We start from the raw sequence: 25256 nt of genomic DNA, 5'->3' as shown, positions 1-25256 counted from the left end.
TGATTGTGTGGGTGGGGTGGGGTGGGGTGGGGGGGTGGTGTTGGAGACGAGGGGAAGTGAAGACCAGGCCAATCCCTTCCTCTGCCTGCTCTGTAGTGTTTCCCACAGGTCTGAAATATACTTGTGCTGCTAACTGGCGGAAAGCCTACGATACCTGCTGGCACAAAAATGGACTATGTGACAAACAACAAATATGTGTGACGACATCAATATTTAGATTTATTGAATATTTCTATTCAATTTCACATAATATATTTCACAGATCCAACCCCCCCAAACATTCCCCTCCACCTACCTTCATGGGAAGAGTAAGAGAAAGTAAAAAAAGAAAGTAGAAGAAGAAGAAAGTAACACTCTTTAGTTTAGTGTGTACAGAGATGGCACGTTTCTCAGCTCTGACTGCCTTTCCATTTTCTGTGTTGCGCAACAGAAGAGAGGTTTTGCGCCATCTGCTGGACTTCAGAAGCAATGGTATCAGAATGGACTTATATACCTAAATACAATCAAAATCATAATATTAAATAAATAGCCGTCGCGATGCATGGTTCAGCTGTTATTGGTATATTGTCCAAACAATATTGCGATGCTATGGATTTTTAATACGTTGTTTTACCTGGGGGGGGCAATCCAGTCAGCTACTAGAAAGTCAACTGTCTGAGCACTGAATAGGTGTGTGTGTGTGTGTGTGTGTGTGTCATCTGCACAGGGCACGTGAAGGGTGCTCAGCATCTTGGCCTGGCATCTCCACAAAACCTCAAGTACAGCCAACACACTGCTGTTCTTGCCCAGCCAACAAACATCTACAGTCTCCTACGTCATACTTAAAAACACTGGCCTTTTTAAAGGGATGGGAGGGGTAGCACCTCCTATTCTGCTGCTGTTCATTTTATGTTCAAAATGATATTCATTTTATTTACACTGTGTGCATATCTGCCAGTTTAGCCTGCTCATTTAAGAGGTCCTTTTAACCTCAGCAACACAGCTCAAGGTGACAGTCACACACACACCCACACACACTCACTCAAAGTAGCGGAGACAGCGGACGGTCGGTGATGCTAGTTTTGTTTATGCGTACTGTATAAATAGCCCAGTGAATGTTTGTGGTTGCACATGCTCAGTTATTGTCAGCTCTTTAAAGTGCACTATAAAGGGAATAGTGGGTCACCGTGGCCAGGGTTCATTGAGCTATATCTGAAATGTTGTCAGGTTATAAATGGATACAACTAAGAAATGAAACGAAAGGTATTCTATGTTTCCATTTCTGAAAAATGTGATGTGAAAATGCTCCAGAAATGTAGTCTATGACTAAAAAACAATTTTTCACACAACAAATTTTCACATTTATCTTGACTGGTGAAAAAGTTGACTGACTTGAGAACACAGCAGTGGTGCTGGTCTTCTAGAGAAGCCCACAAATAGGTTGGAGTGTAATGCGTAGTTAGGCAAGATGGTGCTGGAGAGGGTCCACTGTGTTTAGAACATACCTGTTTACCCCTGACAGTAATGTGGAAAATCACATTCATGTACTAGTTAATACAGAGAGAACAGGACCGGTACTGGCAGACTGCGTGTTCCTCATCTAAATCTGGCAAATTAGACACTACAACATCATCTCTGTCTCTCTCTTACTATGTTTTGAACACATTGTAAAGCTCAACTCCGATCTCTCTCTGTGCTATCTCCAGATTCGCTACATTTCCCAAACACAAGGGCTGCCAGGGGAGCACCTACTGAGTTCAGGGACCAAAACCCCTCGCTTCTTCTGTCGAGAGTCTGACTCGCCCTACGCTGCCTGGAGGCTGAAGGTACGGACTCCTCTCATTCGCTCCCTCTCACCCCCCCCCCCCCCCCCCCCCCTAATACCTTTGCCATCTTTAGTTGCCCATGTCTCCCTCATGCTGCTTTATTGGATTCCATCACTATTGACTCCCTCCCAACCTTCTCTCATGTGTTGGTGTGCGTGCGTGTGTTTGTGCGTGTACGCTTGTGTTTTTTTCCCCCTGTTCTGCAGACGACAGAGGAACACGAGGCAGAGACGGGCTTGAAATCTAAGGAGGCCAGGAAGTACATCTTCAGCTCTCTGGATGATATCGGACACGTAAGTGCCAAAACAGGCCTCTTCACACCACTCTATCCCCCCACGCTGAACACTCAAAGCTGCTGAGCTTTAAGCTCTACACATATCAGGTTATGCTGCATAGAACTCTCTCTTTCTCTCTCAGAAAAAAACAAACACCAAAACCCTTGGACAAGCTTGAGTCTTTTTATTTTATTTTTAATTTTCCTTCCCCCCTCTCAGGTAAACCAGGTTCTGAGAATGGAGGGGGCCGACCTGCTGGCTGAGAAGGCAGACCGCGGCGAGTTTGTGGATCTCCTGAAGACCATGCTGCTGCTCGACGCTGACCAGAGGCTGACCCCTGGAGACGCTCTTGCCCACCCCTTCCTCACTATGCAGCACCTCTTTGACTTCCCCCACAGTAACCAGTACGTCATGCTCACAGTCCACATTTTAATGAGACCTTGGTTGTCTGTCAGGAATGGTTATTTCATTTTTTTTTTTTTTTTTTTTACTCAAATGACTGATTCACCAATGAAATCGAGCCGCTTCATATTTGCATGAAATTTACATCATGCGTTGTGTACTGATCCACATTGCATATTGTAGTGGCAGTTGGCCTCGGTTTGTTGAAAAACACCTTGAGATGGCCCTGTGTGACTAAGTGTTCCAGTTTTTCTCCTCATTTGGAAACTCAAGCATACAAGTCTAGCAACATCATGACATACATTTCAAATACCCAAGTAGTACTTCAAGGAAGTATGTTGATTCTGTTGAACAAAAATGTCTTGATTCATGGCATGTCTTTGCCATAGAAATGTAAACAAATGAAATTTAAAGCCGGATTCAGTCGAACAGGATGCCCAAGAATACTAGGCATTTTATAATGCCTTAAGAAAAACTGTTATTTAAAGGCTCAAAGCCTTTTTTTTTTAACTGCAAAATTAAATATTGCACAAAACAGACATGAGTGTAAACGCCAAAATCAAGGATGAACACAAGATAATTGTACTGTCAGACAGCCCGTCAAGGTCTGTCCAGACTGCTAAACTTGAAACCGATGGGACTTAATGGAACTTTATGCCAGTAAGATTCAGAAACTCCTTGGTCTCCTCCAGGCAGACCCTAATCTACTGTATTCTTATGGTGTTGTCTCTGTCCTTATACTCTTTTTTTTCTTTTCCTTTTAGTGTACAATCATGTCTACACATCATGGACATGTGCCAATCGAAGTCCAACTCGTACGATTTGCTTAGTCGCAACAAAGCGCTCTCAATGAGACCGGTCACATTGCCCAGTACCACCAACATGAGCGTGGCTTTCAACAAGATTGCCTGCATCCACTCCCAGGTAAGCCACTGCCTTCACAGAGCAATGTGTATTATGTGTTAAATATTATCGATTAGCCTTGGGAGCCACCGACTTGATAATAGGTTTTGGGTTTCTTCTGTGGGGAAGTGTTGCCATCAGCTGGCTGATGCTGGTATTGCACCCAGTGGGCCAATTGCATCCGTTTAAATCTCAGAGGAAAGTGTTATTTTTTTTGGCCTTTCCCTAATGGGAAACGGGTAACCGGTAAAGTTCAGTGATGAAATGAAGTGCAATTATGCAGCCGTGTGTACTGAGACTTTCTAAACTGAAGTTTTGAAGCCAATAAGAGTCTCTCACCTCAAGTGTCTTCACACTCAACACCCACTTACAGACAGGGAGCTTCGCTGTAGACGTTCCGAATCTGTAAATGTCATTAAAGGTCATGTGAAAATCCCGCTAGAATCAGAAGTAAGAACCGTACACAGAGCTGTAATCTCTCTCTCTCTCTCTCTCTCTCTCTCTCTCTCTCTCTCTCTCTCTCCCCCTCCTTTTCTCTCGCTCTCTCTTTTTTTCATTCTCCTCTCTCTCACTCCCTCTCTCTCTCTTTCTCTCTCTCTCTCTCTCTCTCTCTCTCTCTCTATCTCTCGCTCTCTCTTTTTCTCTCGCTCTCTCTCTCTCACTCCCTCTCTCTCTCTTTCTCTCTCTCTCTTTCTCTCTCTCTCTCTCTCTCCCCCCTCCTTTTCTCTCGCTCTCTCTTTTTCTCATTCTCCTCCCTCTCTCCTCTTAGTCTTTAGCTCCATCTGCTCCATCTGTGCTTCATCCTGGGATCCCCATCCAGGCAGGAAATGCTCAGTTTGGATGCAATGACTCCTTCCAGCAAGCCCTCATCCTCTGCCCTCCAACTCTTCAAGGTTCACTGCTCCTCTGATTTCTACCAGATCACATTCATGTCACTTATATCCCCGTGTAGTGGTGTATCGTAGAATCAAGTGCTATTTGTCCATTGCACTAGTGTCATGTAGTCACTTTGAAACACCAGATTGGTCTCCAGGTCGTCTTGTATATTTACTCTCCCGTTTGCATGTTGTAACATATGGACCATGACAAAGAGCTTACGTCTTTGCTGGTTCTTGGGGAAACATTGTCCACATTTGCACTCATTTAGCAGCATATGTGCGGTGCTGAGACTTCTGTCTGTTCTCTCTGGAAGGAATCCCCTCGAACCCAAACCAGCCGGCAGCCTACCCCGTTAGGATGGAGAGCACCATTCCCCTGGTCACACAAGCCCCTGCCATCCAGCCCATCACCATGCGGCCAGGAGTCATCGCCCAGGTGAAGCTACGCTGCTTACCCTTATGGCGATATACTACACATAGTATGGAACTAAATGAGCATATATTGTATCTTGTAGCATGCAACGATGGGCTACAAAATGAAGATTCACAGGCATTGATTAATGCATGAGTGACAAGTAGGCATCAGCTGACGGTGCAAACAGACCCACAGCATGGTATTTATCCTTTCTTCTCACCTTCCTGTGCGATCTGTGCAGCAGCCGTGGTCAAACAGGACTCCTCAGATCCTGGTGCCAGCCTGGCAGCAGGTGCCCCCTCCTGCCACCACTCTGGCATCTGACAGCATGGCACGCCCCCAGAGGCTTGGAGAGTGGGGGTGAGTGTGTCACACCTTCTGATTGAGGGCTCCAAGGGCCTCTGCTGAAATTATGATCATTAAGGGAATGATTGCTTTGACAGTTTAATTAGTAACTTTAACAGTAACTTTGTCCTCCTCCATGGTGTTTTTCTCAGGAAAGTGCAGCAGCACAGCGGCCATTACGGCTCCGTGATGCAGCAACCTCTCTTAACAAACCAAATGGCAGTCTCTGCTCACCAGTCACTAAACATCGGCATTGCACATGTGGTATGGCCCCAGCCCGCCTCCAACATGAGGGGTTATCCCAACCAGAACAGGTGAGAACTGCTCGTATTGTTTTCTACTGTCAATTTCGCAATTATTGTTTGTATTTGCTATAGGCCCAGCAGAGTAAACCAGTGTTGATAGCGTTTAGGCTAGTTTTTGTCACGCATACAGTTTTTAAGTCAATACATACAGTATTTGTGGTAGTTGTGCCTCAAGAGTAGAATCTTCCCTTATCACTCTGAAATTAGAAATTATTTCTACCCCAAATGGAATGGCTTTTTTTTTACTTTTTTATGTGACTCATTTGTTTGTAACTCATTTTTCTACACCTTGCTTTGGTTGTCCAGGAGTATCAACATGTCCCATAGTGCAGACCCACTGGCCTCCTCCAGATACCGCCACTCTCCAAAGATGATGGAGAGGCCCCGGAGCGCAGGAGGGGCGGAGGACGTCCTGCAGCCGCCGCCGGCCGGCGCGTCAGCCCAGAGGGTGGGCTCAGAGGCGGCGGGGCCGGAACGGGGGAACAACAGGTCGGAGCTCAGCTGCTGTCGGGGGGAACAGGACTCTGACGATGGACGGCGCCGGCAGCAGCAGCAGCGGCGGTGGCAGAGGAGGAGGAGGAGAGAGCGTCGGCCACAGCAGCAGCCTCAGGGGCAGCAGCCAATCGTCATCGGCGACTCGCCCAGCCCCACGGGCAGCGTGATCAGCATCAGCAGCGAGGGCGAGGGCGAGGGCGAGGACAGCCCGCAAAGGTGCGCAAGCAGCGAACAAACCGCACTGGGTGGCCCTTACAAGTGTGACACATGGATTATTATCATGAAGAATCAAGAGCATCATTTGTAACAGTTGTTGTGTTAACTCTCTGTCTGTCTGTCTGTCTGTCTGTCTGTGTGTGTGTGTGTGTGTGTGTGTGTGTGTGTGTGTCTGTCTCTCTCTCTCTGTCTGTCTGTCTGTCTGTCTGTCTATCTGTGTGTGTGTGTCTGTCTGTCTGTCTGTCTGTGTGTGTGTGTGTGTGTGTGTGTGTGTGTGAGAGTAGGTGTAGGGGCAGTGCGGAGTGTGAGGCGTGCGAGGGCACTCTGAACATGCAGCGCGTGTGCTCGCTCAGCAGCCCCGACAGCAGCCTCAGCACCAGCTCCTCTGCCTCGGCCCGGTCCAGCCCCGAGCCCTGCAAGAGGGCCAACAGGTAGCCATCCAAAACATTCACACCTCTGCATATTAGGCTTGGATGGGATCTGTTTTTTTTTTTCATATCTTCCTGTCATTTTACTGGGGCATACAGTCAAGCCGAAACGTTTGCACACCCCTTTTACCTTCTCCACGTTTAATTACGTTACAGACTTATACTACAATAGATTGAGTTCATTTTTTGCCTCAAACATCTACACACAATAGCCAATAATGAGGTGAAAACAGGTTAAGAAAATATGCAATTTTATTTTACTGACAAAAATAGGTTATTTAGGGGTTACATATCTGTACACATCCTTAGCCAAATACTTGGTTGCTGCACCTTTGGCAGCGATTACCGCTTCAAGGTGTCTTGGGAAAGAAGCCACGAGCTTGGCACACTTGTTTCTGGACATTTTTGCCCATTCCTCTGGGCATATCCTTGCCAGCTCCGTCAGGTTGGATGGGGAGCGTCGGTACACAGCCATTTTTTAGCTCTTTCCACAGATCCAGAATTGTATTCCGGTCTGGGCTCTGGCTGGGCCACTCAAGGACATGCACAGACTTTCTCTGAAGCCACTCCTTTGTTCTCTTCGCTCGCTTCGGGATCGTTGTCATGTTTGGAATAGTGCTACTGCCATGCTTCACTTCACCAAGCATCATTCAAGCCAAAAAAGTAAAATTTTGGTTTCATCAGACCAGAGCATCTTCATTCTAATGGTTTGAGAGTCCTCTAGGTGCCTTTTGGCAAACTCCAAGCAGGCTTTGATGTGCCTTTTACTAAGGAGGGGTTCCGTCTTGCCACTCTACCATAAAGGCCTGATTGGTGGAGTGCTGCCTGGATGGTTGATCTTCTGAAAGATTCTCCTATCTACCTAAGGATACGTTCAAGCTATGTCGGAGTGACCCTCGGGTTCCTGCTCACCTCCCCGGCCAAGGCCCGTCTTCCCTGATTGCTCAGTTTGGCTGGACGCCCAGGTCTAGGAAGATTCTCTGTGGTTCCAAATGTCTTCCATTTTACAAATGATGGTGGCCACTGTGCTCTTTGGGACCTGTAAAGCTGCAGAGATTTTTCCGTACCCTTATGCCTTGACACAATCCTATTTCTGAGGTCTGCAGATAATTCCTTTGACCCCATGGCCTGGAGTTTGCTCTGACATGCACTGTCAACTGTGGGACGTTATATAGGCAGGTGTTGGCAATCCCCAATCATGTACAATCAATTGAATGTATCACAGGTGGACTCCAATTAAGTTGTAGAAACATCTCAAGTAGTATCAGTGGAAACAAAATGCACCTCAGCTCACTTGTGGGTGTCATATCAAAGGGTGTGCACACTTGTGTACATTTGATATTTAACATTTTTGATTTTTAATAAATTAGCACACATGTCTAAAAGCCTGTTTTCCCTTTGTCATTATAGGCTATTTTGTGTAGAATGGGGTCACCAAGTTTAGCACCAGGGAAACACAGAGACAACTCCTCCTTGTTGAGGAGTTAAAAGATCACCCTTCATTTATTTCAACAACACCACTCCACTTCCTCCTTGTTGCAGAACATTCAATGTCGCCATTTTTGACCAGTAAACTGACCTTTTAGTGGCGCTTGTTGTACACTACAATACATCACCTGCACCTGTACCTGCGCTTGTAAAGCGCTTTGTAGCTCGTGTCTGTGTAAGGCGTTACTTTACCATCTCCCGGTACACATAACTAAATAGAGGATATCCAGGATGGCTTGTGGGAACGACGGTTATCTATCCTTCACATAACCATATACCATCAAAATGAATTTGAAGATGATTTCAAAACTAGTTGCCTAAAAAAAGAAATGCCTCAAAAAGTGGCAAATTGTTGTATAGTGTGGCTTTAAATGTTTGAGCTGACAGGTTGATGGTAACTTGTGCGTTCTGCTTCCCCTGCAGCATGTCCGAGGACGACGGTAACGAGAGCGGCCGCGAGACGGTGGACGGCTCGCCAGGCTCGGACTCCTCGCCGGGCGCCAGCACCAGCACCAGTCCCTACTCTGAGACCCCCTACCTGGCCAGCCAGAGCAGTGAGAGCCGGCCCGCCCCGCTGGCCCCTGCCTTGGAGCGCGGTGGCAACAACAAGCCCCCGGTCAGAACCGTAGTGGTGCCGCCCATGCGGGTGCAGAACAACAACAACTCCATTCTCGACGAGCGCTTGGCCAGCACAGGTGAGCCCTGCCCTCTGGGGCCGTTGAAAGCACTGTAGTGCCTCTTGTGGATCAACAGGAGACGTATAGCACTTGAGTCAATCTCATCATAGTTTCAAACATGTCTAATACATCTTAGCTTCAAGTCATAATCTTTCATGACACTAAAAAAAGATAGGAAATGTCAGCGTCTTAAGGTCCTCTTGGGCACTGTAATCATAACAATCTATGCTGTTAGCTACTTTAGCTATATTTCAAATCTTAGCTTGGGTGGTTGTTTTGGGATGTGCACCTAATTAGCCACAGTTCAGGTCGTTGGCATGAAGGTTCTGAAGTGTAGTGGACTGTGCTTCTGTGGACTAGGGTGCGACCCAGCATCACCTGCCCCTGCCCGTCTCTGCTCCCACAGGTCCTAGAGGCGAGCCAAGGGCTTACCACACATTAGTTGGTCCCCGAGGCCACCACAGGTGATTATGGGTAACACGCGCCAGACGGCTCGCGCCGGCTCGCGGTACCCCGCAGTCTCTGAGTGGACACTTGTTTTTTTTGGTTTGAGTTCCTCCACTGTTGCGTTTTTTTGGTCTTTTCTGTGATATCTCTGATATCTCTCAGCCCCCCTCTCTGGTTTACTCCTGTGTGTGCGTGTGTGCCTGTTTGTCTTTATTTGCAGACGGTACATTCCTCTCCTCCTGTGGCATCTTTAGTGTTACTTTCCTCTCTTCAGGGCATGCTATAAAGTAATATTGCGATTTCATGCAACCCTCGGGATGCGCTCATGCAGCCTAGTATTGGCTGTCTGGCCCCATTCAGGAAATACTGCTCATGCTGAGAGGGTCTGTGGCAATATAGCATCTTTATATGCACTGCAAACTGGGTGGTTTCTTCATCTGAATCCCTTTTCATGTCGTGCAGCAGTGACATGAAGAACACGCTCTAAGGCCATTTTCAGGCATCTGTTACTTTTGTCCAGGTCATTTTCTTTTTGTTGTGTCCTTGGAAAGCACACGTTGTTGTTCAAGTGGACACAACATGGTCTTTCAACTTCCAGTTAGCCAGCCTTAGCAGTTGATGTAAACAAAAAAAAATAGCACTTGTGTTTGCAAACCTGTTAAAGCCTGTTTTCTTCCTTTGTGTTTTTCCACCAAGAGCTTTTTTTTTTTTTATTTGAAACTTATATTGTATTTGTTTCTCTATATCTGTCCTCTCTCTCCTGCCTGGCTGTCTGTCTGTCTGTCTCTCTCTCTCTCTCTCTCTCTCTCTCTCTCTCTCTCTCTCTCTCTCTCTCTCTCTGTCTGTCTCTCTCTGTCTGTCTGTCTGTCTGTCTGTCTCTGTCTCTGTCTCTCTCTCTCTCTCTCTCTCTCTCTCTCTCTCTGTCTCTCTCTGTCTCTCTCTCTCTCTCTCTGTCTGTCTGTCTCTCTCTCTCTCTCTCTCTCTCTCTGTCTGTCTGTCTCTCTCTTTCTCTTTTTTTATCTCTCTCTTTTAATCTCTGTCTGTCACTCTGTCTATTGGTCTGTTTTTCTCTCTCTCCCTCCATCCTTCTCTCTCTCTTTCTCCTTCTTTCCTTTCCTCCCTCTCAGTCTTCGAGTCCTTATGCCAGTCCAGAGGGCACTGCGTCCCCGCACTGCTGAGCCACTTCTCCACCCACATTCTGCCCCGCCAGCAGAAGATGACTTCTGGATTCCAGCAGCAACCGCTGGGCTTCGGCCAGGTCAGACACACACACACACACAGACACACACACACACACACACACACACACACACACACACACACACACACACACACACGTGCTTAGAGTAGTCTTAGTTCATGTGTTGATGGGGAAAAATATGACGTTTGACAGGATCTTGTCTGATCCCACAGGTCCAGCACTACGGCTCCTGCCACAAGGAGTGGAATGGCAACTACATGTCCCACCGGCCGCAGGCCTTCATCCCGCCCACCGTACACGCTCACGCCTTTCCCCTGGCAGCCCACGGCAGCCCCACCCACAGCGCGGCTCCGCCCCAGCCGCCGCCCCCCTCGGTTTCAGGTCAAGCCCCTCCTCCTCCGCCGCCGGTGCAGGCTCCTACGCTGCTCTCCTACCCTCCTCCCCCACCGCCCACCTCCGCACCCGTGGCCCACCTGCTGGCCTCACCCTGCCCGTCGCGGCCCGCCGTCCTGCAGCCCGCCTACGGACTTCTGCCGCACCCATCGCTCACAGTGGGACTCAGCCCCCACCACCACCACCACCACCACCACCACCTCCAGCAGCACCACCACCAGGGCCAGTTCAAGGCGCTCTTCCCCCCGCACTCCTTCATGGCCTCACCCGTCTACGCCGGCTTCCCCCTCAGCCCCGCCAAACTCAGCCAGTATCCCTACATCTGAGTCTGAGCGCCAGGCCTCGGCTAGCCCACTCCACCACCGCCATCACCCCCACCAACACGGTCACCCCCAACGCAGCCACCGCTACTAGTGCGGCTAGTCCTGTGCTCAGCTTTCGATTCTGAAGGGGCCCCCGACTGACCACGGAGGGGGACCACTCCTACTACTATTACTACTACATACCCAAAAGAACCTTTTCGTATTTTTTTAAAACCATGTAGTTTGAGGATGATTACGATGATGCAAATTAAATAGAGCTTTACAGTTAATCAAAGCAGCGAGTGAAATGAATGAATGAATGAATGAATGAATGAGTGAAATTAAACATACAAATGAGGTAAAGGGGGTGAGTGTGTGAGTGAGAGTGTGTGTGTGTGGTCGAATGAATTAGATAACTCGCTTACGGTGTGTTTCTTTTTGCACATTTGATAACAACCCAGTCTTCAGATCTCCTTTTTTACAGGGATGAGAGGAATGAAGAAGAAAAAAAAAAAATCCTCCTACTCCCCTCCCTCCTCCCCTTTATTCTGACTATTTTTCTATGTTGCCTTGGAAACTTGTGTGCTAGACACGTCTTTTCTTGTGAAGCCATCCCAGTCTCCTGTGCTTGGGTCACATATATGCGCGTATCAGCCTCATAGTGTATCGGTGGGAACTGTCTTAGTCTTTGTTGCATCCTGCTGTGGTTTCAGTGTTTAGTGACCCGACAGAAGGCGCTCTCTCCCACTAAAAGCCTGCATGTTCTGTGCATGGGCAAAAGAAAGTGGCTAGAGTTTAGTTTGTTTGTTTGTTTTTTTTCTTTCTTTCTGAAGAAAAACAAACAGTGGGACAGTTGCCTGAATGTCACACTCCCTCACTCTCCTGTGTCTGATGAGACTCACTGCATTGTAACCCGCAGAAAAAGTGCCTTACCTGCTTTTGGTCAGACGTGGCGAGACATTGTGACCCTGGTGTTTCTATAGAAAATGCCCCAGACTGCAGCACTTGCAGATCAAATGAAGTGGTTATTCGTTAGACGTGGTTGATGCTATTTTTTTCCATCTGTTTTAATCAGTGGAACATCAGAAGAAGCCTGAAATATCCGGTATTTCATGGCGTTACATCGTTAGGGAAGGAGAGGTGTCTTTACACCTTCACCCCCAAATGACAAAAACAAGATTCTGCAAGCGCGCGTCAACGGAAACCAAGTCTTGCACATCTTTGCACGTCTTGCACATGGTCACTCTTGAAGTCCCACACAATAACTCGCAACCATTTTGATAATGTGGCTCTCAATAGTATAGCAACCTGGGACCAAACAAACCAGTCTTCAAGCCCCATCTTCATCATTTTGTTCCCATCTGTGATCGTGTCTAGGATTGCTTCACTGTCACGTTTTAAGCTTGTTTTTATCGAGGGGGATTGAGAAAATCAAATGCTTCCAGTGTAGATTGCCTTTATACAGTTAAGCTCGTTATGTTGACTGCTAGTTAATGGAACTTCTGAGACCCCAAGCCTTTGTCCCTTTTCACTGATATACTGTATTGCTTGTAATTGAGTTGATTATGCTTAGATTATATATACCCGAGCAAAATGATGCTTTTTTGAAAAGTAGGCTGTGGTATGTGTGTGATGGCATATGTTTGTGTGATCTCCAGCTTAGGACAGTGGTGGTGTTGACTTGGGTTAGGGTTAGAGTAAAGAACATTCAGGTGATCCACATCCACCCGTGTGCTTTGACTGTTTCACATAGTTATAGCGAAGAGTATCGACACCGTTTTAACACACCTGTAGCACAATCTGTACTCTTGTGTTCTTTTAGTGAGCAAGATGGGTGTTTTTTGAGTTTTTTTTTTTTTTTTTTCTCCTTGGTTGTAAGAGTTAGCTATAGCTTTGACACGCAATTAACTTTAACCTTCGATTTCATTTGGTTTTCCATATAAGCTTGTGAAGACTTTTCAGTATTTAATCTCCATCTATCAATCATTGCTGGAGTGTGTGTGTGTATGTGTGTGTTTTTATATATATATATATATATATATATATATATATATATATATATATATATATATAGTGCTTTACAAAGATGTGAGGTTGTGTGCAATTTATTCCTCATTTTGAGCATGGTAAAAATTGTGCTTTTAATCGTCCTGTTCGATTACAGATTTCTTTTTGTAATACATTCCGTCAGGGAGTTGTCGTCTCTTGCATTTAGCGTTTCTTGTAGTTTGACCGTAGATGCATTGTCTTTGCTATCAAATGCTTTGCAAGACCAAAGACCATAACTTGTTTTGAACGCAAAGTAGCTACTGTTCCTTCATATACCACAAGTATACCATAGAGACGGAACTTGGTTTTTTGGCAAAGCAACTCTGTGTGTGGAATGGAAAAGGGGTGAGGTTGACATTTTAGCTTTTTTGGGCAAGTAGTATCATTTATCTTGAATGTATCATAGATAAGCTGCTATATACTGGTTGCCACTTCCTAATAGCTGTGAAAGTAGGTGATTTTTAACGTAGATCCTACTTAGCATTCCGATTTTGTGTAAGTCTAATTACAATAGCCGTGTGGTTTTGATATGACCTAATGATAGAAGTGTGTGTGTGTTCTTATGTTATGACGATTAGGACAGGCACCGAAAAAACCTTTTGTAATGCCTCTGTATATTTTGGCTTTTCTGTTTGCCGTGTTGTTGTGACTACTGTATAGCAAGGTGCTTTTCTGGGCGTGATCTGGGTTTGTTTTGAGTGGTTCTTCCTTTTTTGTTATCGGTTTGTTTCTTGTCCATGTTTGAAGTGTAGTTATCGTTGGGCTCATTGGCGAGTACACATCGTTGTCTTGATGTACAATAATTTAACTATATTTTAACGTCCGCCTTCTGTTAACATTTGCCCTACCCTGTAGATTTCACTCAATGGCTCCACTGTTATGTATTACTGACACGTAGATATGGTATACTTTTAGTGCCGTTCTTCTTGTCTATGCTGTGGGATTCGGAGTAACCTAGATATCTGATGTTCCTTTAACATGCTATTAAGCACTTGTTAGCATGTCAATAAGCTAACCTGGTGTGGGTTTATTCATTCATGCTTTAGTGTTTTCCGTTTCTGAAGTTGCAGTGTTCAAAAGAAACTATAAGCCTCCTTCTCTCATGAATCCATGGGGAATGAAAATGTTGTGCAGATCCTTGTGTTGTAACCAAGCCTATGTGGTGTAGTTACTGAGCACCTGTTGATGTTGAGTGACACTGCAGTGTCACCTGTCAGTGTGTACGTGGTTTAGGATCTCTTGTGTTCTTTGTGAAACCCCTTGACCTTCTGTCCTGGAGGTCGGCAGCACAGAGTCTGTGCCTTTTCTAAAGCACCGGGGGTGGGGCAGCAGGCCTGGGGAACAGATTGGCACCCAGTACCTGATCTCCGCCCAATCCCATCTCTTCATCACTTAAAGGGGGAGGGCACAATGTGCTGCCCAGGTGGATTGTTAGGACCCACTTGTTTCCTACCCCCTAGTCACATCAGCACATTCAAACCTCAGTCAATGTGAGAAGAGTTTTTCCTTTGAAACACGGCATAGGGTTTCCCAGCAAGTGAAATACACTTTTTCCTTGAAATGGGATTCCTGATTATATGTTGAGATAATCACACCACCACCAACTCCCCCCACACCCAACTCAAACACAGACACACATACATACCCACTCTGAGTTTTGTTTGACTGTCAACGTGTGAAAATGCTGAGAACCATTTTTAGTGAGCGGACAATAGAGAAGTCTATAATACATTATTAATCAGGGAATATTTGTATGCTGATTAAATCACCCAAGTCTGTTCATTTGTATTTGGGGAGATTTACACATATACACTGTGAATGTATACATGAACAAAACATTGGGGGTTAAAGGCCATCAAAAGAAAAACATGGAGGAAAAACATCCCTCACTCATGGAATTAGTTATGCCTAACCTGTTTTAGTTCACTCGTAACAGGTCTAGTTAATGCTTCTTGAATCGCAGACCATTGATTTTCTTGTTGTGTCCATTTGTCACAAACAGCATAATATTGCGTTTTTTGGCCAAGGCACTTCATTTCTCAAACTCCTTTATCTGTTAAAAAAAAAAAAATAAGCATAGGTGGACATTTGGCTGAGCATGTGGCGCTAGAAGAAACGTATAGATACTACTACTTGTGCACATACAATAATGTTCACTAGTATGCATGTGGAATTGAAGTTAGTTGTGTCTCTAAAATGTAATTCGTTAAAAGAAGGCAGAATAATACCTGGAAGCCTTCACGCAAGCTACACCAAAACCATGTGTATTCTTTTTATTCAAATCTGATATTTGAGGTCATGAAATTCAGTCAAGCACTCAAGGATGGGACATAAGAAAACAGAGTTTATTTGATGATTGCTCAATCATGTGTACACAACAGACTGAATAGTATTTGTACTTTATTTGACATTTTACCATTTATTATTCAAAATACCAAACATTTTAGTTTACAATTTTGTTTTCCTCCCTCTCAGTTAAGAGATTATTGTACATCAAATTCAGGGTCTTTATATTTGTCTCATGTGCTACTGTATTATACCTAAATCCTTAATGCTTGGGTTGGATTGCTTTAGATATATTTTTACATGGATTTTCATTTTTATTTCAGGCAGGTAATCCTCAAAAAAAAAATCACACTGCTTGTTTATAGATAATATATTTAGATTTTACAAAGCAAATAGTCTTTATTTACTAGATATGAGCGGTTACTGTTTTAATATTTTGTAGATTTTGTGGCTCCCTTAATTCAGTTTGCTTTGTTTTTATTACTGCTACATTAGTTTGCCATGTAGCCATTGCACTGTGCAATATTTACAACATGAGGACTGGGAAATATATATTTTTCCTTTATGTAATGTCTCTTACAGTTTGCGGTCGTTTTTTTCTCTCTAGTTCTCAGTGATTTTTCTTCTTTTTTTTTTCAATGTGACCAAGCCTTATGTACTTGTCACAGAAAGCGGGTTTTTCCTGGTGACTATTTGTGAGTGTCAAAATTAAGAATTTATGGTGTATTGTCGAAAATCACTTTGAATAAAAATGTCTATTACAGCAAAATGATTTCCGATTACTTCTTCCAACTGCTAAGTTCAAACTTTCCCCATGTTCTTGTTTTATGTCACATTAAAAACAGCGCCATCGTGTGGGTCAATACGCACAAAAGCATGTGTCCATTTGATGCACATTTCCGGTTGTTATGTAACAGCACACTGAATTATATTATCAGGTTTAAAAAGGCAGTTTATTGTCCATTCATCCCAACGTTTCCTAGATTCAAAGGAGAAACTCGAAGTGTAATTTACCTATTTAATGCTTACGTAAATGGGAATCGTAGTCTATAATGTACTCATCGTGATATAACAGTCAATAATTGTAAGCAGTAATTTAAAGCTTTTAAATGAAAACCTCAACATAGACTAAGATAATGAGCGATGTATCGCATAGGAAAACTACAAGCCTTAGAGCCACCTGTGTCCAGGTTGCCTTCTTGATTTGGCGGTAGTAAAACGTCCAGCTGCATCTTTAGTAATCTACAGACTGTCCTTCAGTTAACCGGGCTGGAAATGCCAAATCTCACTTTTGATGTGGCAGGAAATAGGCGCCACCACATTGAAATCGGATTATTCCTTCGTCGCTTTCATTCGCTCATTCTGGGCTCCGCTTGACCCAGCAGAGGTCGTCAGAATCTCTATTAGCTGCTTGTCATGGTGCCTCATCACTTGTTCGCCTTCAGTCGCAAACGTTCTAGTCACAGGCGTGATCTCTCTTTCTGAGGGGCACATCTCTTCTCCCGTATGTGTTTGTTTTTGCCGCTCGGATGACCATCATAGAGCGGAACACTGCGGTTTCGACACCGTACTAAATGGACTCTAAATGAACAGCTTGTAAACACGAGCGCATCCTCTCTTGTCCGCACGGCGCATTCATTTCCCAGTTTGTTCGTTTTGACGGGCATCTCTGGAGACGCATCGCCTTTAAAGTTTCAATGCTGCCGCTCGGGCTATCAAAGCGACGCATAGGAAACGATCGCACTTTGGGAACTGGAAAGGACTGATGATCAAATGTCTTTTGAGGCTCCAATATTGTTGAGCATATACAGGATAGACAGATGCCCTCGAGAATTACGTGTAACCATTCCTACATCTTGGTTACCGGTCGGGATGGCAAGCCACGGGCTCTAGGTTGGTCGGAATGGATAGATGCTGGGATTGGATTCACCTTGTCTGTGCGGATGAACGGCAAAATATTTGACCTGGACGGAGTGATGGCTAAGGGTCTTATTTCATTTGGAATGATGTTACTGCTTGTGCAGTCGGTTTTTGCCATTGATGGTAAGATGGATATTTTAATATTTTCCTTAACAACCTGTTCGAGTTAATGTATAAAGATTAATTCGCAATTGTAATTGGTTTACAAGGTAGCTACTCCAATGTCCACAGAAACAGTTAGCCTATGTGACTGCTTTGTTCTATATAGTGTACAATAGCGAATCCATTGTGTTTTTCCCAGAATAGGCTAGCCTCACCATTGAATGACCTAAAGCTCTTTGGCATAATTGCTGCTAAATATATATATAAAAAAAAAACACCAGCATTGTTTCATCTGATGGAAAATGAGCCCCAATAGAGCCAAAACAATAGCCATAACTCCATGCTTGTATGTCAACAAACACCACTCCAACCTGGGTTGCAGCATTATTGACATGACAATGAATCAACTGATTTCACAACACCCTATGCTTTGTCCCTTTAATGAACAAGCGAAGAAGTATTTTTACGTCGTTATAGGCCCCCTTACTTTTCGTAAGGCTTAGTCACAGATTTTTAGAAATGTTGACAGCTGATTTCACTGCTATTGTAAAGCAGTGATGTAAGATGAGTAATTTATTCTCCGGCACGCTCTTGCACTCCACCAAGTGATGCATTTTGGCCCCTAGCATCTGGCACTTTGCGCAGTCACATATATGATCTTGTTACTGGGGACAGAAGGGCTTAGTCATAACAATAGATCAGCAAATGAACTGACGCGAATGACTGGAAATCACAAAACACCACACAGCTTTGTAAAGCTCATCTTACAAAAGCACAGGCCAGCCCAGTGGGACACAAGACACCGACCTAACTCTCTTTAAGTTGCCTACTGGATTATAGGCTGATGTTGACAATTTCAATTGATTAGTGACATTTGATTTGGTTGGGCCTTATTTATGAAGAATGAAAGATCTGTTCAATTGTCAGTTCTAATGATTGCCTGAATTTTTTTGGTATACATATTCCACTTGAACTCTTCCTTTATATATAACACTGTCCTCACACCATTTACAGGTTCTAATAACATACCATATCATTTGTCCAGAATTTCAGATGCCACATAGCTGATGCCATATAGCCACATTAGAGTTAACTGTTATAGCAGAAAAGATAGATATAGATATGTCATAGAAATGACCGTATTAGGTCAATAGAATTTTTTTACTGGACATGATTTGACGCTAACTGATATGACAATTATTGACAGTATATGTCATATGTTTTATGAATTATGCTATGTATATGCGTGTATCTATGTCACAATCTGGCTTTTGCATGAACTGTGTTCATTATTTGGTGAAAATAAATATGTACATTACATTTACAATACATTTTTATTTTTGTCCTGCAAGAAAAGTAATCATTTAAGTTGTCCATTCATAGCATCATGTCAAAGCTTGCAAAGTGCGGTTGAGACTATGCCATTTATATACTTATGTTTCCCTGACCATTTTATTCAGTTCTCTTTTTTTTCATTTGCACAACCTTGTGGCCAGAAACACTTGTGGCTCCCTGACTGCTGCAGTTACTTCAATGCCCCCACAGTGATGCTCTCCGAGTCAACAAGAGCCCACTGTGCAGTGTTGCCATGGGAACAGATCTGCCCTGCACTTTTATTTTTATTTTTTTTATTTCTTTTGAAGCAGAAAGAGTGAGTGTATTATCTGAATGACAATGATGAACCGCATCATCTGTATACTCAAAGGATTTGTGACAAGTGTTTCACTGGCGACGGGTCAGGTTTACCGATTTAGTTGGGGAGAGTAGACCCAAGCGAACAATTCGTTTAGCTGGAGTCAGTGCTTCTGATTTCCACAAAAATAAAGAAAGAAAGAAAAAGATTGAATGCCCTCTTTAGGGATCATGAAGCAGGTTTTGGCTGCCAGTTGGACTGTGGATTTGGTAGGGGGAGGCGGTTGCTGATTTGGAAGTGGGTGTGTATGTGATAGTTGGTCCTCTACAGTCGGTCCTCTTCATCTTTAAAGCTCAGAATTATCTACCTACGTGGTTCAACTAATAATCTTGATCTGAAGCAATGAAGCCCGTGGAATATGACGTTGGAAATGATGCTATGAGAAGCCATGAAATGATACTGGTTGATGGATCTTTTGACATAGTCATAGTGCCATGGCCTCAGACCTCACTGGGCCTTGACAATGTCTCTGAATGGTGGGTCAGTGTATCTGGTCATAATCAAGCATGGACTTTCTAAAGTCTACATTTTCATAATCAGGTGTATTAATGTACTCGTATGTATTCCTATTAACTTCATATGCCCTCAAGTGCACTTGCTTTCCAGAGTAGATGAAGCCAACTGATATACACCCAGAGTAAATAAAGAAGTGGTTCACTGAGAACCGTTATGTTCTCTTACAGTGATGTCCGTAATGCCATGTAAGTTAACATATAAAAAGGGCCAGTTAAGCTGAATAGGTTCACCTCTCTCTCTTGCCATTCACAAGGGTTAATGCAGTTTGGGCTGTTCTTGACTCGGCTTCTTGTCTGGCTGCGCCTGAGCGTGGCTTTGAGCTTCTTCCCGTATGACATGTTCCTTATCCCTGTTGGCTGTGGTTCATTAGGGAGATGGCAAGTGTGAAAGTCGATTATGCAGTGCCAAGGCTCGTTTGCATCTGATGATAGATATTTCTGTTTCCTGTTTAATGTGTTATACATGACAAATCTGAACACTGATGTGTGTATGTGTGGAGGAGTGGGTTGCTGGGGCTGAGCATGTTTGGATGTTCAATTTGTGATCTCAATTTGGTGCAGTTATGTGCTGCTATGCATTTTGATTGTAAAGAGCGCTTGAGGTAATTACATGGCAATTAAGGGGCTCGTATTGTACATTTTTCTTTTCTTTGTAACTATTTCTGTATTCTCACTGGACGTACATGTGTGAGCACTTCTGTGTGTGTGTGTCTGTGTGTTCTTGTCTGATGCGTGTGTGTTCTTGTCTGATGCGTGTGAGTGGGTCGTGTGTGTGTGTGCGCATGTGTGAGTTCTCAGTGGGTGCCTGCCTGATTTAATGACTGAGGTTATTTCAAGTCAGGGGTTGAGTCTTCAGGAGAAACGGCACTGCAACAGTGCGGTAAATCAAAGGCCGTGCAGTCGATGTATGTCGAGCTAAAAATCTGGGTCACACCCATTGCACGCCTCTAAGACAACACATAGATCACCCGGCACATAGATCACCAGGAGACCTGTACCAGAACCAAATGTCTTCTGATATTAAGAAATATGTTCCGAGGTAAGCCCGTGTACTGGGTGAAACCCAGCTGTGAATGTTTGCTTAGTGTCTGAAGCTGGGTGTAACCGTCTGTGAATACCAATCCAGCGTTTGTTTTAAACAGGGTACTTCTGGAGTGTACTTCAGATCGCATTGTTTCATACGCAGGCTGTGAATACATTTCCATTAAAAAAAAGAATTAATGAAGAATATTGTTTATTCAATGCCATTAGCCCAATGAGGCAGCTTGAAAATCCCATTGTCTTCACATATCCTTCTCTGGCTCAGTAAATTAAATCACACAAGACTATCACATTCTCAATTCTTCTACTTACGATAACAAGATACCACGCAGGGAAAAAAACCAAACAAATAAAATGGCCCTCTGCTGGCAATTTCCTCCCCGTGTGTCTACTTACAGCTTAGATTCTTAGACCTAATCCAGTAACGGCAAACACCTTCAAATATGCGCTCTACGGTCGCTGTTTGGGTTAGCTCACCTGGGGAACTGCAGAGTCAGAGAGAATCCATTTGCTCTCAGTTCACTAAAGTGGAGTCGGTGACAGACTAAAGAGCATATTTAACAAATGTGTTATGGTGCTTTTTCTCCAGAGGGGGCAGCGGGATTAGGCCTGACCTCAGGCGGCTTAACACGGCCGAATGAGAGCGACAGTAATGAAATGGCCTTTGAGCCCTCGCCGTCACACCTGGAAAAAACCCCGTACTCTGAGTTTAGGTAACGCATCTTTACCGCGGCACAACGGTAGGCGCAGAGTAGAGGGCACGGCAGGGTCAGAGCGCCGATGCTCGCAGGGTGATGACACACAGGGTTATTCTTGATTCTGTCATTTAGAATATTAAACCAGGTATGGATGTTCATCATTAGAAGTGCCTGTGCTCGGCTGGCAGAGACGTTTACTACAGGTATTCATCATTCACAGAGTTTGGCAACACTGGTGCATTTGAATTCATAATCCAGGGGCTTGGAAGAAGCTTGGTTGTGTGTGTGTGTGTGTGTGTGTGTGTGTGTGTGTGTGTGTGTGTGTGTGTGTGTGTGTGTGTGTGTGTGTGTGTGAGAGAGAGAGAAAGAGAGAGAGAGTGCGAGAACAGATCAGTGTCCTTATTTTATTCCAGTCACAGCACCAGTTTTGATATTTCATCTAAACGATGTTCTGAATAATTGCCTTTTCGTCAGGATTTAGCAGAATTTTTAATCCATTTCAAAACTTGCCATTGTACCCTTGAGCCCTTGGGAACATTTCAATGTCCATTTAACACTTTGTCTGGGAAAAGTTTTGACATATTACATTGTTATGATTGAAAAAAGCCTAATATAACCCCCCCCCACCTCGTGTTTTAGACTTGCAGTCCTCATAATACATATATTATATATATTATATACATATATATTGACTTTCCTGTGTGTGTTTAGCTCAATAGCTACATGAATTTAGCTGGATATAAAAGGAGGGCCATTTCTTTAGGAGGCGGCTGAGCACCTTGCGTTCCTCCTTATCAGTTTGTTGACGAACACTGGCCTCATCATACCCTAGATTGTTGCCTGCGCCCATGAGCTTTATCCCTCAAAAGACCTGTGATGTAATGGGGAATACAAATGAGATTGTCAATTTTTCCCTCCTTCTATCATTCCAAAAAACAAAGCTCTGAGCGATTCTGAGTATTGTTTCTAGGCAGCTCATGGTGAAAGAGTAAAATAAATTACAGTGATAGAAGACGAAGCCATGTTTTGAAGTCCCCTCTGTGTTCTCACTGGGGAGAGTTGTTGGCCAAGAGATGAGACAGTGAGGCTCGAAAAAGTGGGCAGTGTTGCCGAGATGGATAGATGGAGTGAGAGCGAGAAAGAGAAAAGAAGAAAGAGAGCATGAAAGAGAGAGAGAGAGAGAGTGCTTGTTGTGTGTTGGTGGAGGAGTGTGAGACTCATCTAGTTTTAATGGGGTTGTGATCGCCCGCCATGCCCCTGAGAGGCAGAGTCAAATGCATCAAAGGTGCTCCTCTGGCTCTGCCCACCGCCACACTCCGCCCTCGTCAAAGCCAGAGCAGGCAAATCTCAGACGGGCACTCATGTAGGAGCTTAGAAAGCATGGCAGTGCCCGGAGATGAGCATTTACACAACCAGATTTGGCAGAAGTGTAATGGAAGTGTCAGTGTGTGTGTGTGTGTGTAGTGTGTGTGTGTGTGTGTGTGTGTGTGTGTGTGTGTGTGTGTGTGTGTGTGTGTGTGTGTGTGTGTGTGTGTGTGTGTGTGTGTGTGTGTGGGGGGGTGTGTGTGTTTGTGTGTACAGAAACACAATAAACATGTCCTCTCTTCAGCGTTCGAGGACTGTTCGATTTCTTCAGGACTAATCACGCGCAGTTTGTGCTCCTTGCACGTAACGGCCAGAAGCTGATGTAACAGCCTGCTGTTTTTGGTTCTGCTCTTGGCTTCTGCTCGCGTGCCAAGAGTCCTGCATGTGAGAGGCAACCCCCCCACATACACACACACACACACACACACACACACACACACACACACACACACACCATACTGCCCCTCCCCCATTAAAGACATAAATAAGGCTCAATAATTAAATAAATAATACCACCAACAGACCAGCACCCTTAACTAGAATGGATGTGGTTGCGAGCTGCAATCCTATAATTCCTCCATGCTGTTCCATGCTCTGTGACCATATGGCCTAGACTTTAGCTACATCATCCTGCATCTATTAGCATTAGCATGTCCTTCCTTGACTGCTCTCACCCATAGCTACTGTGTACTACATCACACACTGGCATACTCTGTGTTTTACTTTTTTGCCTCACCCCCCCCCCCCCCCCCCCCCCCCCCCCCACTCCCTCTTTTTCCCAGACGTGACTGAGACTGGATGACCTACCCAGAGCCTGGGAGGAGGTCACATGACGGCTTTGTCCAATCAGAGGGGGCTCAGCCGTTGCTTACACAGATGTGCTGTGTGGTGTTTCTGCCTCAGTGACAGTAACCGAGAGTTGATTCAGGCTGTTTCCCCTCCACACTCACCCCCTTTAGCAGTGCTTACATGCACACGCGTACACACACACACACACACACACACACACACACTCACACTAACATAAACACTCAAGCACTCCGAACATTTTAAGAAGAATCTGTGTGTGTGTTCAACAACATGTTCTCAGATCTAACGTGTATCTGTTTTGGGGAAATAAGCAAGCTTTTCCAGGTTATTTCTCTTGTAAAAGTGTGCGTGCCGATATGTCCCCGACCGAGAGAACGAGTAGAATGCAGATTTTAAATGTTGCACCGCAGAGCTCCTGCTGCTCCTCCCCACACCCCCCCCCTCACCCCCCCCCCTTCCTCAAATCCCCGTCCCCTGTGTCTGGCTCCCCAGAGGGCGGCATTGGCATCGTGTTTTCTACAGGCACGTGCCGCCACGCTGTCCAGCAGCTCAGCAGGTTCAGCTGAGTGCCACAATTCCTACAGTTATGGAGGGAGGGAGGGAGGGGGGGGGGGGGGGGGGCAGTGGTGAGACTTGAAATTAGAGCAGGGGGGGTGGACAGATAGACATCAACAAGCAGGATAAAGTTTAATACAGCTCAAAGCTCAAATCTGCCAGCACTGCTGTCATCGTAACTCTAGCCGTCTATCGTGCTCTCTCTCTCTACCTTTCTCTTACTCTCTGTTTTATTCTCATCTCGCTCGCTCGCTCGCTCTCTGTGTATATTGTTATCTCACGTATTTCTCTGTGTATCATTTTGGTTTGTCTGCTACAGTTTTAAAAAATCATCTTTGATTGAGTATCACATCATAGGAAGTGAAGGACAAGAAATGAAGTGGTCAAACCTACTGCTACGTATAGTTAAATAGCAGTACATTCATTTTTATGTTGTGATCATGAATTGGCAGTATGATCTTGCTTTTGAGTCCAGATTGCTTGGTCATTGGAATAGTGTTTATCTTAGACCAGTTTCAGGACCCGTTGGCGGAGAGCCTGTCAGTGTTCTCTTGGCATCAGTAGGTGTAATAGTGGTCGGAGATGAAGTTGTTTTTTAATGATTATTCTTCTTATTATTAACAGCTTTTTACACTAATTAGGCGTAGGTGTAGACTTAATTCAGCTTTTCATCTGGTGTTTAGAGTCGTCGTGTGAACACTGAACAGTGGCAGAATCGGTATAGACTCTCTCCTTTTTTTCTCATCCACAACACAAACACACACACACACACACACACACACACACACACACACACTCATTCATTTTTGTTTGTCTTGTTTAGCGTTCTCCTCAAAATCCAGGCAGTGTGTGGAATGTAGGGTATGTTGGGCTGCCAGACTAATCGTGTTATATAGCTGTGCCAATTTATGTACTCCTTGCAGATGAACATGAAATGGCTGAGCTGGTGGGTTGCGTTGTCAGACTCCAAGGCTCCGAGAAGGCCTGAGGTTACACCGGGTTCTCTGCTTCCTCTTCCTCCCACAGTTGGCCTAGTGAGAATGCTAGGCCGGGTTATGCAGTCCTCCTTATGCAACAGGATTGGTGTGGTGTCAGTGCATTACTAAAAGACCGATAGTCACTTGCTTACCATTCAGGGCATTGGCGGGGGGCATTCAGTACACAAGACTAGATCAGAAGCTTTTGGCTGGTCAACCATTCTAGCCGCACGGCATAATCTAATCTAAAACTCTTGTATCAGTTGTACC

The 25256-nt window shown here is 44.7% G+C and overlaps 2 protein-coding genes across 6 annotated transcripts in view; both read left to right on the top strand.

Annotated features, from left to right (window-relative positions):
* The window catches only part of hipk3a (homeodomain interacting protein kinase 3a), a 36218-nt gene extending 20139 nt beyond the window's left edge, over window positions 1–16079 (top strand). For 2 of the 3 annotated variants that reach the window (XM_042707383.1, XM_031565331.2), the window contains exons 4-16: window positions 1686–1805; window positions 2012–2098; window positions 2300–2484; window positions 3247–3406; window positions 4155–4278; window positions 4578–4699; window positions 4920–5038; window positions 5176–5337; window positions 5635–6039; window positions 6324–6470; window positions 8379–8650; window positions 10207–10337; window positions 10493–16079. In XM_042707383.1, coding sequence (XP_042563317.1) covers window positions 1686–1805; window positions 2012–2098; window positions 2300–2484; window positions 3247–3406; window positions 4155–4278; window positions 4578–4699; window positions 4920–5038; window positions 5176–5337; window positions 5635–6039; window positions 6324–6470; window positions 8379–8650; window positions 10207–10337; window positions 10493–10999 — 2541 coding nt within the window. In that variant the 3' untranslated portion in view covers window positions 11000–16079. The remainder of the gene's footprint in view (window positions 1–1685; window positions 1806–2011; window positions 2099–2299; window positions 2485–3246; window positions 3407–4154; window positions 4279–4577; window positions 4700–4919; window positions 5039–5175; window positions 5338–5634; window positions 6040–6323; window positions 6471–8378; window positions 8651–10206; window positions 10338–10492) is intronic. The other variant, XM_042707382.1, reaches the window with a different exon arrangement.
* A 135-nt stretch (window positions 16080–16214) lies between these two features.
* Window positions 16215–25256, top strand: part of kiaa1549la (KIAA1549-like a) — a 32503-nt gene continuing 23461 nt past the window's right edge. For all 3 annotated transcript variants that reach the window (XM_031565330.2, XM_031565329.2, XM_031565328.2), the window contains exon 1: window positions 16215–17353. In XM_031565330.2, the coding sequence (XP_031421190.1) occupies window positions 17131–17353 (223 nt within the window). In that variant the 5' untranslated portion in view covers window positions 16215–17130. The remainder of the gene's footprint in view (window positions 17354–25256) is intronic.

This window comes from Clupea harengus, chromosome 3 (genome assembly GCF_900700415.2).
Source record: "Clupea harengus chromosome 3, Ch_v2.0.2, whole genome shotgun sequence".
In the NCBI taxonomy this organism is placed as follows: domain Eukaryota; kingdom Metazoa; phylum Chordata; class Actinopteri; order Clupeiformes; family Clupeidae; genus Clupea; species Clupea harengus.
The sequence above is the reverse complement of the archived record's forward strand: the minus strand, read 5'-3'. Positions and strand labels throughout refer to the sequence as shown.